This window comes from Borostomias antarcticus (genome assembly GCF_949987555.1).
Source record: "Borostomias antarcticus genome assembly, chromosome: 1".
NCBI lineage: Eukaryota > Metazoa > Chordata > Actinopteri > Stomiiformes > Stomiidae > Borostomias > Borostomias antarcticus.
Window position 1 is genome coordinate 48795743 of NC_140234.1, and position 16537 is coordinate 48812279.

At 45.8% G+C, this 16537-nt stretch overlaps 1 protein-coding gene across 1 annotated transcript in view; it reads right to left on the reverse strand.

Moving 5' to 3' along the window:
* The window catches only part of LOC311307248 (calsyntenin-2-like), a gene marked incomplete at both ends in the record, with an annotated part of 328809 nt that overhangs the window by 165994 nt on the left and 146278 nt on the right, over positions 1-16537 (reverse strand). Inside the window, one exon of the mRNA XM_084436045.1 lies at positions 9998-10120. Within this exon, the coding sequence (XP_084292171.1) occupies positions 9998-10120 (123 nt within the window). The remainder of the gene's footprint in view (positions 1-9997; positions 10121-16537) is intronic.

Below are 16537 nucleotides of genomic sequence, written 5' to 3' on the forward strand. Positions count from 1 at the left end.
ACCTCCGGCGGAGCTTATCAGGCATCCCTGTGGAGGTTGGGGACATGGAAGTCCAGTGGTCGGTGTTCAAAGCCTCCATTGCTGAAGCTACGGCTGGGAGCTGTGGCCTGAGGGCCATAGGTACCTCAAGGGGCGGAAACCCTCGGACACTGTGGTGGACATCGGTGGTCAGGGAAGCTGTCCGACTGAAGAAGGAGGCCTTCCGGGACATGTTAGCCCAGGAGACCCGTGTCAATACCACAATCACAATACAACAGTACTGTAGTAGTACCATTGTACAGTAGTAGTAGTTATTGTACTAGTAGTAGCCTAGGTACTTTGTTGATCCCAGGGGGGGAAATTGCACTGTTACAGCTAGTGAGGGGTCGGTCGCGAACGATACGGCTCTATGTGCCGGCTCTTTTAAGTGAACGATGGGAGCTGGCTCCCGATTGAGAGCCGATTTCTTTTTTTGTAAATAAATACAGGTAGGGCAATATAAATAGTTGTTAGTTGATAGATACAACTAAAACTGTTGGATGCTGCTGTTTTGCACTTTGTAATTTTTTATTTTATTTATTTATTATTTATGTTATTTGACTGTTATGGATGGATCAAAGACAAAAAATATTTTTTCCCACTTCTAGTGTTATCTCTTGATGCAGGTTGTTTTGGTTTCATTTGTCCTGGTTTTAAGACATCTCTAACTGCTTTTTCTGTTAAAGTGGAGAGTGGTGTCTCTTTAAAAAGCTACTGCTGTAAAGGAGGAGGCAGTATGTTCCCTCATTGAGCTGGGAAGTGTGTTCCGTTTGATTGAGTGTGTTCCGTTTGATTGAGTGAGTGAGTTTAATAAACATGTGTAATAGCTTAGTGTTTGATGTTTTCACATGTAATCTTTTTATACCAAACATGATGTAAAATGATGGTGTCTGGACATTTTAAGGTTTAGTATAATTATATCGAATAATTTAAGTGATTAGGTGATTAGATAAGTGATTAGGTCAAAACAGTATAACATTTGGCTTAAATATGAAAGGCACAATTGGTAAAATGAAGAGCTGTTTGGGAGCCAAAAGAGCCGGCTCTTATTGCTGAACTGAGCCAAATGATCTGGCTCACTAAAAAGAGCCGGAATTCCCATCACTAGTTACAGCATCAAAAGACAATAAAGTAACACAATCCAGACAAGATACACAATTGATACAAAATACACAGAATCTCAATATATCACAGTGCAAATAAAAAAGTGTATAACATAAGTTCCTTAGCATGCCTGTGCAAACATGGATGTGCAAGCTTTAAGTGTCAGTCAAGTAGGTAAGTATGCCATGTTTGTAAAAGTAAAGGTACATGTCCTGTCCAGGGAGCCAAGCACCCTCTGAGATGTTTCAGGTCCATAGTGTCCAGCCAGTCAGGGGAGGCATTGAATAGTCTTGATAGCAGCTGGTATGAAGGACCTCCTGAAGTTCTCTGTCGAGCACTGTGGCAGGATCCGTCTGCTACTGAAGGTGATCCTCTGCCTGAGCAGAGTTTCCTGTAGAAGCTGGTGAGACACGTCCATAATGGACAGCAGTTTGACTAGCATTCGTCTCTCCGCCACCACTCTCACTGACCGCCAGGACAGAGCCCGCCCTCATGATCACCTTGTCCATACTACTAGCATCCGCTACTTTGATGCTGCTGGCCCAGCACACAACCGCATAGAAGATGGCATTTGCTACAACAAACTGGTAGAATATATTCAGCATGGTTCTACACACATTGAAGGACCAGAGCCTCCTCAGGAAGTAAAGTTGTCTCTGTCCCTTCTTGTTTATGGCGACGTGTTTCCTGCAAATCCCATTATTCCTTTCTTCGGACACATAGCACACAAACATTGCCTTTCTCCCATCCAAGCTGCCAGGAGCAGTGGGCAGCCATCATTCATGGTGGGAGCTGGGATCAAACCAGGGACCTTGCAATCCCCAGCCAGCCACTCTACCTCCCGAGCTATGTGCCCAGGGGCGGACTGGCCATCGGGAGCACCGGGAATTTTCCCGGTGGCCTGGCGTGTCAACTGGGCTGGCCCGCGGTGAATGGCCTGCCCCCCCCCCCCCGGTCAACAAATCGCGCATGCCCGCGGTGAATGGCGAAACTGAAGGTGTTCCATCTCACCTCGTCGGCTCGGCTCGTGGCCTGACTGGGGCTACATTTCCCGGAATGAAATATTCACCCCGTCCGGCCCTGTATGTGCCGCCCCGTAATGCAGTATCCATTTCCATTTCCATTTCATGTCGAGTACTCCATCATGCAAAAAAAAAAGTCTGTAAAGAAGCTAAGTTGTGAGCTAAGGTGTATTTTGTTTCAACTGATACTACTTGAGACAACAACTTAATCGGAGTCCACCTGAGGTAAATTCAATTGATTGGACATGATAGGGGATTGCCAACACCTGCCTACAGTACATATGGTCCTACAGTTGACAGTGAATGTCAGAGCAAACTCCAAGCCATGGGGTCAAAGGAATTATCTGCAGACCTCAGAAACAGGATTGTTTCAACACATACATTTGGAGAAGGGTACAGAAAATGTTCTGCAGCTTTACAGGTCCCAAAGAGCACAGTGGCCACCATCATTCGTAAATGGAAGACGTTTGTAACCGCCAATAATCTTCCTAGACCTGGCCAAACTGAGCAATCAGGGAAGACGGGCCTTGGCCAGGTAGGTGAGCAGGAACCCGAGGGTCACTCTACCAGAGCTCCCATGTGTCCTTGTGGAGATGGGAGAACCTTTCGGAAGATCAACCATCCATGCAGCACTCCACCAATCAGGCCTTTATGGTAAAGTGACCAGACGGAAGGCACTCCTTAATAAAAGGCACATGTCAGCCCACTTGGAGTTTGCCAAAAGGCACCTAGAGGACTCTCAAACCATGAGAATCAAGACTCTGGTCTGAGGAAACCAAAATTGAAATTCTTACCAAGCGTCTGGAGGAAACCAGGCACCGCTCATCTCTGGGCTGATACCATCCCTACAGTGAAGCATGGCGGTGGCAGCATCATGATGTGGGGATGTTTTTCAGCAGTGGGAACAGGGCAACTAGTCCTCATAGAGGGAAAGATGAATGCAGCCAAGTACACAAGATCCTTGAAGAAAACCTGCTCCAGAGCAGGGACGGCGCTACACCGGGGCTAGGAGGGGCTATAGCGCCGTCACAAATCTGCTTAGCCCTGGTTAAGCCCCCTCAAACGTTTTGGTATATATTTTATTTAAAAAATAAAAATAAAAGTTCATAATCAGCTATTCTCTCTTCATAATCAGGTCCCATGGTTGCGTGCTCGTGCTACAGGTACCGCTGCAATTTACATACGCGTGGTGGGGTCTGGTCTTGTTACTATGCCTACAAGCCTAACAGCTTGCCTCGCCAGACGAGTCGAGCTGATGTGAGTGTGCTCGTACGTTAGCCAGTCGTTCATAATCAAATCAAATCACATTTATTTATATAGCACCTTATCAATACAAATGAATGCAACTCAAGGTGCTTCACAGTTTAAGCATAAAAAACAGATCACAAATGAACAAACTCAGCATCCATACACACATGCATGCACAAGCAGACACACACAGAAGCAACACACACACTAACAATACACACATTAACAGCAATACACACATCACATATTACAGTAACAATAAAGTTAATAAGAATAAAATGGGACCAGGGAGGAACAGATTTACCCAAATGCATGTAAAAGGGAAGTCTTTCAGTCTGGATTTAAAACACGTAATGGTGGGAGCATGTCTGAGATCAAACGGGAGCTTGTTCCAGCTCTGGGTGGCATAAACGCTAAAGGCTGCCTTGCCATGTTTGCATTTAACCCTAGGAACAGTTAAAAGGTCACTGTCTGATGACCTTAGTGATCTGATGGGTTTGTATGGTATCAGCATGTCCGCTATGTAACTTGGTCCCATACCATTTAAAGTTTTGTAAGAGTAGAAGTAGGATTTTAAATTCTATTCTAAAAGATACAGGCAAGGGCGTTTCCAGACCTTTTTGACTGGGGTGGCACAGGTGGGGCACAGAGCTAAGCACAGGGGGAAAACGTTTGCATGCCGCAATTTTTGGGGGGCGCGTTGGAGCAAATCGTGTATGCGTGCGAAGCGCAGATCATGCCCACAGCGGTGGTTCTGAAGTTTTCAATAACCATAGCCTACTAATTTCGCCATCTCACAGCACAAATGCCCACATCCAAAGAAAGGTCTTGCATATCAATCAATATCATCAACACTACACAGCATTGAATAGTATGACAAAAACGTGTGTAGCGCCACATTATGTAATAATCGTGCATTATGTAATAATGTAATACATTGTCACTTCATTATGTAATAATGCAGCATTTTGCTATAAGTTGTTACATATTGCCTAGGTTATAACAGAATGTGGGCATTTTTTTATAAAGAAAATTTAATAATTTGGTGCGTTATGTAATAAACCACCAAAATTGATGTATTTATTAGAAAAAGAAAAAAAACACCAGAACAACATTGACTTTAAGCATTCCAGCATTAGCCTTATAATAACTAGGGATTTATTTATTTTTAAAACTATTAGGATGTTTCATTGGTCAAAATTAAATCAAATAGACTTTGTTCATTATGATAGAGAATGTGTTTGAAAGCTCATAGAGATGGACACGAACATGGGATGGCATAGACTACAGTGGTAGGCCTATCTGCCTCACCAGGCTATCTTGTTCGTTCAGTTTTGAAGAATCAATTAATCAGTATTGTCAATATGTGATTTTGTTTTCGTAACTGTAGCCTATAGGCACACTCAATATATCAGATTAATGATTAGCCTACGAGTGAATGAACTGACATTTGTCATCTTTCCATAAGGCGCTGGGTCTCCGATTAGGCTATTGCCCATAAATAAATTGTAGCCTATAAATGCTTAGCCTACTTATTTGATAACCTACAAGTGTCTAAAGTTAAATTTTTAATATCTTAAACAAGCAAACATGAGGCCTAGTAGCCTATGATACAGAAGGGATGCACAACTCACAGCGGTAACGCGTTATGAGTGGCAAGACTCTGGCACTGCATTGTGCCAAAAAAAAACATCTGGAGCTGTTGCGCATGTAGCCTACTAACATATTTCACAAGAAAGCACATGTCTTTTTACAGACTACCAAAAGATAAAATAAAGAGAAACAAATAAATTATAGCAATTTGCATGGAACACCGAATTGTGGCTTGTGAAAGTTGGAATAGCGTCTTATCGCCATTCATTTGTAAGCCTTTACCCTGGTGTATTCAACAGGGTTTCTAAACTTTTTCATGACCTTGCATCACAATTTCTTCCTCAAATCTACATCAGGGAATCTTTTGCTGAAAGCCTTCGGTTGGAACATGACAGTGACTTAAAACAGGAGCTATCCACCACCTCAGTGCTGAAAACAAATCAATCGATACCAGACTAATAGATTGTTCCATATATGCTAAGTTTTGATGTAACAAGTGGCGTCCTACTCATCCCCACCAATAAAATAATGCTAAAAATGAACACGTGGGGAAATGAGACGCCCGAACGCGATTATAATAGCCTTAGTAGCCAAGTAACTTACGTCTAACTTTAGCTAACTGGCCAAGCTGGCTGACAAGCAACAACGGCTTATTATAGCTATGAAAATGGCGTGTTTATACAGCGTGTTTAATGTAAAAATCATTCCTACGCCCTTGTCATGAAAATCAACTTTTTTCTTAGCACCCCCATGTATTGGTCAAGCCCCTCCTTAGCCCCTGGAGAGAAAAAATCCTGGCGCCATCCATGCTCTGAGCGCTCTGGACCTCAGACTGAAGCGAAGGTTTACCTTCCAACATGACAGCGACCCGAAGCACACAGCCAAGAGAACAAAGGAGTGGCTTCGGAAAAAGTCTGTGATTGTCCTTGACTGGCTGATCCAGAGCCTAGACATGAATCCAATTGAACATCTATGGAGAGAGCTGAAAATGGCTGTGTACCGATGCTCCCCATCCAACCTGATGGAGCTTACAAAGGTATGCCAAAATGAATGGGCAAAAATCTCCAGAAACAAGTGTGTTAAGCTCGTAGCTTCTTTCCCAAAACACCTTGAAGCTGTAATGGCTGCCAAAGGTGCATCAACCGAGTATTAGGCTAAGGGCGTGTACAGATGTATAATGAAGCAATAAGTCATGAGAGTCGGCTGTGCGTCGTGCCTATGACCACAGTACAACCCATGGTATATTGGCCATATACCACAACCATCGAGTGAGTTGTTGCTTTTATACAACAGTTCCATCATCAGGACACATTTATGGGACAAATACCTACTATTTCAGTGCCTTTATATCGATTTTAGTGAACTCCGCCAAGAAAGGTAGTTCATAAAACTATCAAGTTGCTATGGAGTTTCAAAGCGACGAACAATGAGCCCTAGCAACGAAACTAATGCCCCTGACCAACCTAGCTAGCCATGAACGAAGTGTAGCCTACCTTTGCTGTGCAACTGCGAGTTGCAAAAGTGGTGACGATAAACCAGAGTGGTAGGCTACAGGACGGATAGAACAACTAAAAATTGTCATTGAATGTTTCCATTTTTCTTGAGGAGAAACCATAATGTAACCAACAGACCATTATGCAATGGAACTAATGTTTTTACAAGCAGTAATAATTGCCACAGTAATATTTCACATAGAACAATAAAAAGGGCTTTTCCTGTGGTATATCATTAATATACAACGGCTCTTAACCAATCGGATTGTAAGGTTGGAACTACCCGTTGTATAACCCCTAAAATAATAACTAAAATAAGCTATTTTTGTCAGTAAAATAAAATTGCCTAAAAACCTATTTTCACATCGTCATAATTGGCTATTGTGTGTAGATGTTTGAGGAAAAACAATGAACCCAATCTATTGTCAAATACACCTGTAACGTAACAAAACGTGGATAAGGTGAAAGGGGTGTGCAGACTTTCTGGCTTGACTGTACTACAGAAGCTAAGCTTGACAGAGACACACCTGCACCGCGCCTTGATTGATAACACTGAATCAGAAAAGAGAACTGATGAATAGACACCCCTTTACAAGATGAGTGTGTGTGTGTGTGTGCATGCGTGTGTGTGCGACAGATAATGCAGATCACGCACGGCACTGTTAATGCAAGTGTGTGTGTGTGTGTGTGTGTGTGTCTGTCCATAGTGCACCAGGGTCTAATGAATCTGTCTAAATGGCAGTGGTATTGATTAAGCCTATCACAGAGGGTTCGATGTAACAGTGGCCTGTTGGAGGTGTTCAGGGGGCCCAAGAGGCCAGTAAGAGAGTGATTCAAATGAACTGTGTTTGTGCTTGTACACATGGATGCTGTATGTATTGTATGTCTACATGCATGTGTGTGTTAGTCTATACAGTACATAATACATGTGGAAGTGATATACTCATTTCAATGTGTGTGTGTGTGTGTGTGTGTGTGTGTGTGTGTGTAGGTGTGTGATGTGTGGTAATGAGCAGCTTAGCTGCTGTCAATTATTGTCTTTTTATCCACAACTACTGCTATTAAGTTAGTTTCCACTTCAGTTCGTCAATTTGACTTTCTTCGCTGGATCTACCTGAACTGTGAATTACACTGCCTGCCAATATGTTGAGGGCTTAAAAACATTTGAACAATTTCAAAAGTGGTTTTGATGGCATAATTATGCCTGTTTCTTCTTGTGATAAAAAAGTGTAAATACATGTTTATTTTTATCACTGCACCCATTAGGAGCCTGTAACATCTCACTAGCTCTGAAAACCTCTGTAGTGGTGAGGTACTGTATAGAACACTGGTCGTGGTGAGTAACATCACTCTTATGGAGTTTCTGGACACACAGGTTCAGTGACAGAACCCCTGTTGGAGCCCAGTGAGTACCGACTGTATAGACTTCACATGTACATGCACAAAAACAGTACACGCACATGGCATGCACGCAGGAACACACGCACACAGCACACCCAAATCTCCCACCTGGGGATGAATGTCCCACAGCACACAAATATAGTAGGGAACACACAAAATAGCACCTAAAGCTACAGTAATGAAACTTCATAAGGAGTTCATTACTCATTATACAGACAACCCCTAAGTCTCTCCCAATCAATGAGTTTCTTGTCTATTGGTTTACAGTAGTAGTGAGATTGCTTGTACACTAAGTGACTAATCAACAACTGCTCCCAAAAGCCCCATAAGTGTATCATTATAATGACTTATGGTATATTGTGTCTGTGTGGAAGGCTTTAGCTACAGTACGAGAAGAATAATAGCCAATAATAGCCAAGTACTTGTATGAGGGCACCCTTTCAATAGATGTACCCTCGGATGTGAAAAAACGGAGCTCATCAAGTGGCTCAGAAAGAGTTTTTTGAGCATTTAAAACCAGTTTTTGAAAGAAGGAAGCCTTTTCTCTGATGTGGCTACAGATTCAGCCCCACACATTATATATAAAAAGCTATTTTTTGCAATTACTGTAAATAGAAAGATGCAAGCCTATTCTCCGATGTGGCTACAGTTTCAGCCACTGGTAGCCGAGCATCACCCAAGTATTATCATGATTATTATTAATCATGATTCAGTTTATGCACTTGGCTGGCGTCAGTGTGTGTTTGCGTGGGAGACGGAGGGGTGATTAAACTCTCGCCTTTGTAATTAATGAGATGTAAAATGCTACCTGTACAAAGCACTCTCATTCTGCTCACAGGCGTGGCTGTGGCCGAGTGAGAAAATCCCTTCAACTAATTACTGACTAACTGTCAGACCGCAGACTGGGTTTCCCCCAGTTCTCCCTGACCACAACACAGCAAGGAAGGGCCAGGGATTGGTAGGCAGGAGGGCAGCTGAGAGAGATCGAAGGATGTACTGTAGTAGGAAGAGAGAGAGAGAGAGGGAGAGAGAAATAAAGAAATAGAGAAAGATAGAGAGAGAGAAAGATAAATAGAGAAAGATAGAGAGAGCAGCGTGGTAAAGCAATAGAAGGATAAATAGAAGGGGGAAGAGAGCAGGCGGACATACAGAGGGAGGTGTGGGTGTTTTCGCTTGAGTGTAAAACCATGCATATTTTAGTAACAGGGTCAGCACATTTCCATAGCCAGTACTGGTCCTACAATGAGTTAAAGATATCATTCAACCCCTCTATGTGTGTGTGTGTGTGTGTGTGTGTGTGTGTGTGTGTGTGTGTGTGTGTGTGTGTGTGTGTGTGTGGGTGTGTGTGCGTGCGTGCATGCGTGTGTGTGCCTGTCAGTCTCTCCAGAGCCCGAGGACAAACAATGGTCAGCTGCCTCCTTCCCATCGTCTCATCATCTCTCTCAATCTCTCCTTGTAGGGTGGCCATTACAGTTACTACCCTGAGGCAAAGCTACAGTCTTCAGACACACACACACACACACACACACACACACACACACACACACACACACATACCCATGCATGCACACACACACATATGCACGCACGCACGCATGTTCGCACACACACACACACACACACACAAACAGTGCAACCATCCAACCAGTCGGGCCACATCAGAGCAGATCCATCCCAGCCAGAGGGCCAGTCAGAGTGGGCTCCCTCCCTACACCATGCTGGGCCTTGGCGAGGTCAGGAGCCCAGCGACAGACATAGGAGCTGGGCTAGAATGGCTGGCCAACAACCCCCAGCCAGGTAGCGCTGTCCCACAAGGCCTGGCAAACCACAAGGCCTGGCAACCCACAAGGCCTGGCAACCCACAGGACCTGGCAACCCACAGGAACCAACAGCCTGCAGAGAGAGCTGGGATAGCCACCAAGCAGGCCAGGTCTAATTCCATTTGACTTGTCTGTGTGTTAACTTCAACTACCAGGGGTCGTTTCAAAAGGAGTTCTCATTGAATTGAATTTAAAATGACAGGAACTCTGACCGGAGGTGCCGATGCTGCTCTTGATGCTGGGTGATTTATTCAGACGTTTCGGCCTAAACGTCTAAATAAAGTGGAGAGTACCATACCTGCATAGGGGATAGGGGCATCCTTGTCCAGGGCCACCAGAGGCGGGTCCAGAAGGACGATGTCGGTGTTCTCCGTGATCACCCCATGGTACGATGTCTCAATCCAGGGCTTGTGCTTGTTCACTGGGGGGAGAAGATGAGAGAACGGAGAAACACATCAGTCTGGCATTCACATGCTGGTTATTTTTCAATCTACATAGTGATTACTCCGCAAGAGGAAAATGACTTTCATTTTTCCCTCCATTGTAGTATACTGTGGAAATGGCACCCGCGACACAAGACATTCCCACAGCCACAGCTTCAGCTACAGCTACACACACACAGACATACACAGAAACACACAGACACGCACACATAAAAACACACTCTACACCTCTCTTGGGGCAGAGGCCCTCCATTCTCCTTTTCTCTGGGAAACATGCTCATTTAGCTAATCTTCCCTCCCCTTCGCTTTCTCCTTTCTCTCTCAAACGGTCCCTGCAGGCTTCACAAGCACTTCACTGGGTTTGATCAATGACCACCATTGAGCTGCCAACAGGGTGCCTCTTCCCGAACTGAGCCAAAACAAAGTTCATGAGCGGTGAGGCATAATTGAGAAGAGACCCGCGGGTGGCGTGCCACCGTTAGCTGGCTAGTGCAACGCTCTCAAATCTCTCAATCAAAGGGAAAGGCTTGAAGCCATTTTGCACTCAGCTCTTTTCACTTAATCAGTATAATTGCGCTGACTCGGCTTGGAAGACGCGTTGCGATAGCGCTGTACAGTGTGCTGGGCTACGGAGCAGCACAAAGCAGACCAACAAATAGTACATGCGTGGAAAGTGAAGTGTGATTTTTCTTATGTCAAGTGCAACGGTAGCGATGAACACTTTAACCAAATTAAGTGCTTGTGTGATGACCTCTACCAGCCTTAGTAGCCACTCTGCTGTTCATTGTGTCTCTTTTCTAAATTACTTAATTATTACTATTATGACCGACTACCTTGGTTAATATGGAATTCACAGTACTTTCTTAAGATGTTTGCGTACGCAAAGAGTGTCTAAAGTGAAACGTTAGTGTCGGCAAGCACTGGACTCCATGTGGTTCGAAATCCTGTTATAACCCTGCAAGTAAGTGATTATTGTTACATGAGCCATTACACAGCAACTTTATAGAGGTAGGCAATGGAACCTTGTGTTTTTTTCAGCGCTACATCCTTTCAGTCCTTATGTTGATTTGGGAAGACTAAGGTTTAGCGTGACCAATGAATACAGAATGCACTGTAACAATCCTCGATTCTAAGGAGATTTACGTTTACATGGTCCAGAGACAAGGGAGCTGATATCAGTCCATTAGCACATGATAAATATGAATGAGCCCTGCTCTGGAACAATAGTGTGAGACTATAAATGCAATTTATGGGTGTTCCCATTTGACTAACATTGCTTGGCACATTTTAATTGATAGTTCTATGATGATCATTACTGTGTAGGGACTGGTATATCATTTAAACCGAGGTCAAAGAATCCCAGGTAGTGATTTTGCAGAATTTAGCTAGGGGTGATTATCTACATCTACATTATATGTCCAGTATGTGGGCCTGCTGCAGCTTAGGGGACCTATTAGCCTTTAAATCAGCTTGTGTGGTTCAGCGTGAGGCATGGCATTATGTCAAGGTTAGGTTGACCTACGGTAGATGCTCTGGAATCTGGGTTTTTCACAGAGCACACTCCTACTCTAGCCTCGTGAGACCATCCTGATTTTCGTAAGCTCACATTCTGTTTCTCTCGCAAATCAGTCTGGATACTCTCCATAGAGATCAGTTTGTGCCAGATCAGAAAATGATCTTGCCAATCACCGTTGGTTCTGAGGAATTTTAAATACAAACACTACACTGCGTGGCTTTAGGTCTGATGACAGCAACAAACAATCTGGTGTGTCAGATTATTCCTATACTCCATAGCATGTCTGTGCTTGTGAGGTATGAGACTGGCACTGCTAATGAAGTACTAGCGGACAGTTAATATTGAGTTTCCCTTTTCCTGAGTGGATTTGGGAAACTCAAAAGTAATTACTCCCCCGGCATGGTAACTGCTGATGTGGCACCTGATATAATGAGGTGAGTGGAAACTAGGTGAAATTCGACCAAATCAAAATGTGTCCCAATTTCACACCTCTGCATCCTGTTTTCTGGGATAGCAATCCATTCACTATCTCAGTTCATTAACAACTTCCGCTTTCAATGAAGTTAACATACACACAACACGACAACTCCCCATTCTCATTCTGTCATCTGATATCCCCTCTGGGCGGGTTATCGAGTGTGGGCCGTAACGCTTTCTCAGCAGGAGTGATGGGGGTATTAGACCAATGACACCCCCCCCAGTAATCATGCACTGTCCATGCCCCCCATCTCCTGATTGAGAGGTCTCCCTGATAAGAACTACGGTGGTGACCCCTTCCTAGCAGAATGTGACCCGGCCGGTTTGTTGACAGCCTGAGACATCTACTTGGCAGCCTCGAAGGGGAGACCAGTGGACATCCTTCTCTCTTCTGGCAAATCACAGCGGTTATCAGGAAACAGGGGGAGGGGGGCGGGGTGAGGTGCAGAGATGAACGTGCCACTGTCCGTAACCCGGAGGAATGCCTCAGGGAGCCGCCTCTATCACTTAGCTCAATGGAATCAGCGGCTGCCAAAGCTAAAGCCCTAATGCTAAGTATTGACCACATACTCCAACATGACGGCTTGAAGCAAAATTACTTCTTTTTTTTATTGTTAATCCATTGATCAATAGCAGGGAATGTGACACCCCCCACAGACAATGTTGTAAACAATACTAGAATGTAAAGTAAAAAGAAACTAGTGTAAACTGTATTGCTGGAGTTGCAAGCTGACAGTCGTGCAGCTGTGCAGCTGTCTTCATACAGAAAACAAACCAAACCTGGGAAAAAGATTTGTTTCTTAACCTTGTTGTTTTGTTCTCTGAGCCTGCAGGCCTTCGACAAAAACTCTTGGTGTGTATGCTTTAAAGCGCATCCACAGGCCAAAAGCTCCTGTGACACTCCCTAAATCTTTGTGTTAAAAAAAGAATACCTTAAAATGTCCTAAAAATTGCCATTTAAATGGCCTGAGATTATCTGTTTGTAAATGTAAAGAGGTCGATGTGCTAGATCCTTGCTAAAGCTCAAGTCTACCTGGTGAAACACGATTAACATTTTCACATTTCGATTTTTACAACTCAAGGACATTGCAGAAAATCAATTGTTGATTTTTTTCCCCTCTGCTTGTTTTTAACCTGGCTTATGTTGTTTGCCTTTTTAGAAGTGAGTGGGGATTCAAACAGCGTGATATTACCAGCATGGTGCTCCGGTTGATAGAAACAGCCAGGATCTGTGTTGGAAGGTTTTCACACGGCGCTCTCCACTGAGAGACAGGACCAAGCATGGCTGCTCTACAGCGAGCTGCAGAGAAGAGCATGGCACCGCTGAAGACAGTCATTGCAAATACTTTACAAAGTGGACTGGGGGGAGAGAGAGGGGGGGGGGGGTAATAATAGCTTTCCATTTCGTTATTAAAAAAGAGTGAGTCACTTCATCATTTTATCCTAGAGTTGCTGTTGCAGTTGTAGAAAACTGACTAATGGGTCAATTTGTTTGTGCACAGTAGCTGGAGGTGTATGCGTGTGTTTATTGCATTCTGTATATTGTGTATATTGTAAATGCTCATGCATTCCAGTTCTCAACCAGCTGCCATATGAATTAAATACAAACTTGAAACTTGAATATCCAATGTGTCCCACAGAGTAGAGAGACAATAGTGAGAGCCATGCAGGTAGGAAGAGAGCGGTAGCAGAAGTGAGGCCTAGGTGGTCCTTTTTGATGCTGCTGCCAGCCCTGAGCCCCACACTGACTCCCAGGTGTATTGTAACCAAAATGAATTCACCTATCCGCAAACTGATAACACAGTGTAATGACTAGCCTTTGGCTAGCTAGAGCATGTCATTTAACCTTATCAGTATGGTGGTAGTTTAAGGGCACTGGTTTATTTTATTTTTTTTCGTTATTAAAATCCATTCCATTCTGAAGTGAAATGGGACACAGTTATCACAAAGCCACAAGCTAACGTATTACGCCATGTGACAGTGGATAGGCGGGCCTCCGCGCACACACACCTGACCTTTACAGTCGGCTGTTCGTCGCAGTCACAATCTCCCTCCGCCATTTCACCGCTAATTAAGCCGTGAGTCGTGGATTCAACTCATATCGCCCCCGGCGTCACCGCGACGTTGTAACGCCTGATTAATCTCCGGCTGGGCGCCGGTGTGCACCGCGGAGGGAGGTGGAAAAGTGCGGGGGGCGGGGGAGGGGGGGGAAAGAAACAGTTCTAATTAAAAAGAAATCTGTACGAAATTAAACTCTGATAGATAAGGTCAACACGAGAGGCAATGATGAATACATCAGCATAATGAAAAGTAAACGCAGCACGGAGACAGTTGGCCATTACTGCGACCTACAGGCAATTACAGCCAACGTACGAACATGGAACCCACACCCAGCTCGGAGGGACGTCCGTCAATGGGTCAGAGTAAATTATCAAGCTAAACTGTATCCTTCTCCCCGTTGGGATGCCCAGGACATTAACCTCTCTCTCTCTCTCTCTCTTTCTCTCTCTCTCTATCTTCCCCCTCTACCTCCCACTAGACACATTTTCTCTCGCCTGCCTCCCACTCCCTCAGTCAACCGTTCTGTGTTTCTAAGTCTCCGTCTCCTTTGAACCTTGAAGATCTTTGCAAACTTTAATCTTTGTGTTCTCCGCTTTTTTCTTTCCACCTCGCCGAGGAACATGACATCAAACACGGCGTTGACAAGGAAAGGAGGAGGGAGTGCTGAACGGAGATTAAACGATACACATGGTCACCCTCCTCCATCAGTCACCCTCTTCCACCAGCCCCCCTCCTCCATCAGTCCCCCTCCACCAGTCCCCCTCCTCCACCAGTCACTCCTCCACCAGTCCCCCTCCTCCACCAGTCACTCCTCCACCAGTCCCCCTCCTCAATCAGTCCCCCTCCTCAATCAGTCCCCCTCCTCCACCAGTCCCCCTCCTCCACCAGTCCCCCTCCTCCACCAGTCACTCCTCCACCAGTCCCCCTCCTCAATCAGTCCCCCTCCTCAATCAGTCCCCCTCCTCCACCAGTCCCCCTCCTCCACCAGCCCCCCTCCTCCATCAGTTTCCCTCCTCCATCAGTCCCCCTCCTCCATCAGTCCCCTCCTCCATCAGTCCCCCTCCACCAGTCCCCCTCCTCCACCAGTCACTCCTCCACCAGTCCCCTGACATCAAACACGGCGTTGACAAGGAAAGGAGGAGGGAGTGCTGAACAGAGATTAAACGATACACATGGTCACCCTCCTCCATCAGTCCCCCTCATCCACCAGTCACTCCTCCATCAGTCCCCCTCCACCAGTCCCCCTCCTCCATCAGTCCCCCTCCACCAGTCCCCCTCCTCCATCAGTCCCCCTCCACCAGTCCCCCTCCTCCATCAGTCCCCCTCCACCAGTCCCCCTCCTCCACCAGTCACTCCTCCACCAGTCCCCCTCCTCAATCAGTCCCCCTCCTCAATCAGTCCCCCTCCTCCACCAGTCCCCCTCCTCCACCAGTCCCCCTCCTCCACCAGTCACTCCTCCACCAGTCCCCCTCCTCCACCAGTCCCCCTCCTCCACCAGTCCCCCTCCTCCACCAGTCACTCCTCCACCAGTCCCCCTCCTCCATCAGTCCCCTTCCTCCACTAGTCACCCTCCTCCATCAGTCCCCCTCCTCCACCAGTCCCCCTCCTAGACCAGTCCCCCTTCTCCCCCCCAACCATTTTGACAAAGCAGTTCTTGTGGCTCTGTGTGAATACTAAATCAAACTCATTACTCAAACAGCGCACACAGAGCCCAAGGTGACTGTGCACACCTGACAGAGCAGCAGTGTCATGTCAAGGCCTCGCCTACCTGTCCCTCCCCGGTACTGACCTCCTCACCCCCATGGCGCCCAAATAAAGAACACGTCTGCATTCGGCTTTCACAGGGAGGAACGTCTGGAGGACATCTTAGAGCGGCGGCGACTGAAGAGCCACCCGTGTGCCCTTTCAGATGAATGTGACTGGGCATGTAGAGTTTGCCAGAGTGAAATCTCCATAAGGTGTATCTTGTAACCTTGTTTCCGATGTGGATAGTTTTTTGGGGACTGTTTGTCCATTGTCATAAATCTGTGAGTGTGTGTCTCCTCTGCATTATTTTGAAGCCAAGGACATGGGGGGGATGGGGGGGTGCAAGCTAATTAAATTCACCTTGTCTTGACTCTTCAATCTCATGTGCCCCCCCCCCCAACTCTGTCCATGACCCACAGCCATGGGCGTAGCGGACGCGGGGTACACGTCCTCCCCTACCTGTCCCTACACGTCCTCCCCTACCTGTCCCCTCTGTCCTCCCCTACCTGTCCCTACACGTCCTCCCCTACCTGTCTCTACACATCCTCCCCTACCTGTCCCTACACATCCTCCCCTACCTGTCCCTACACGTCCT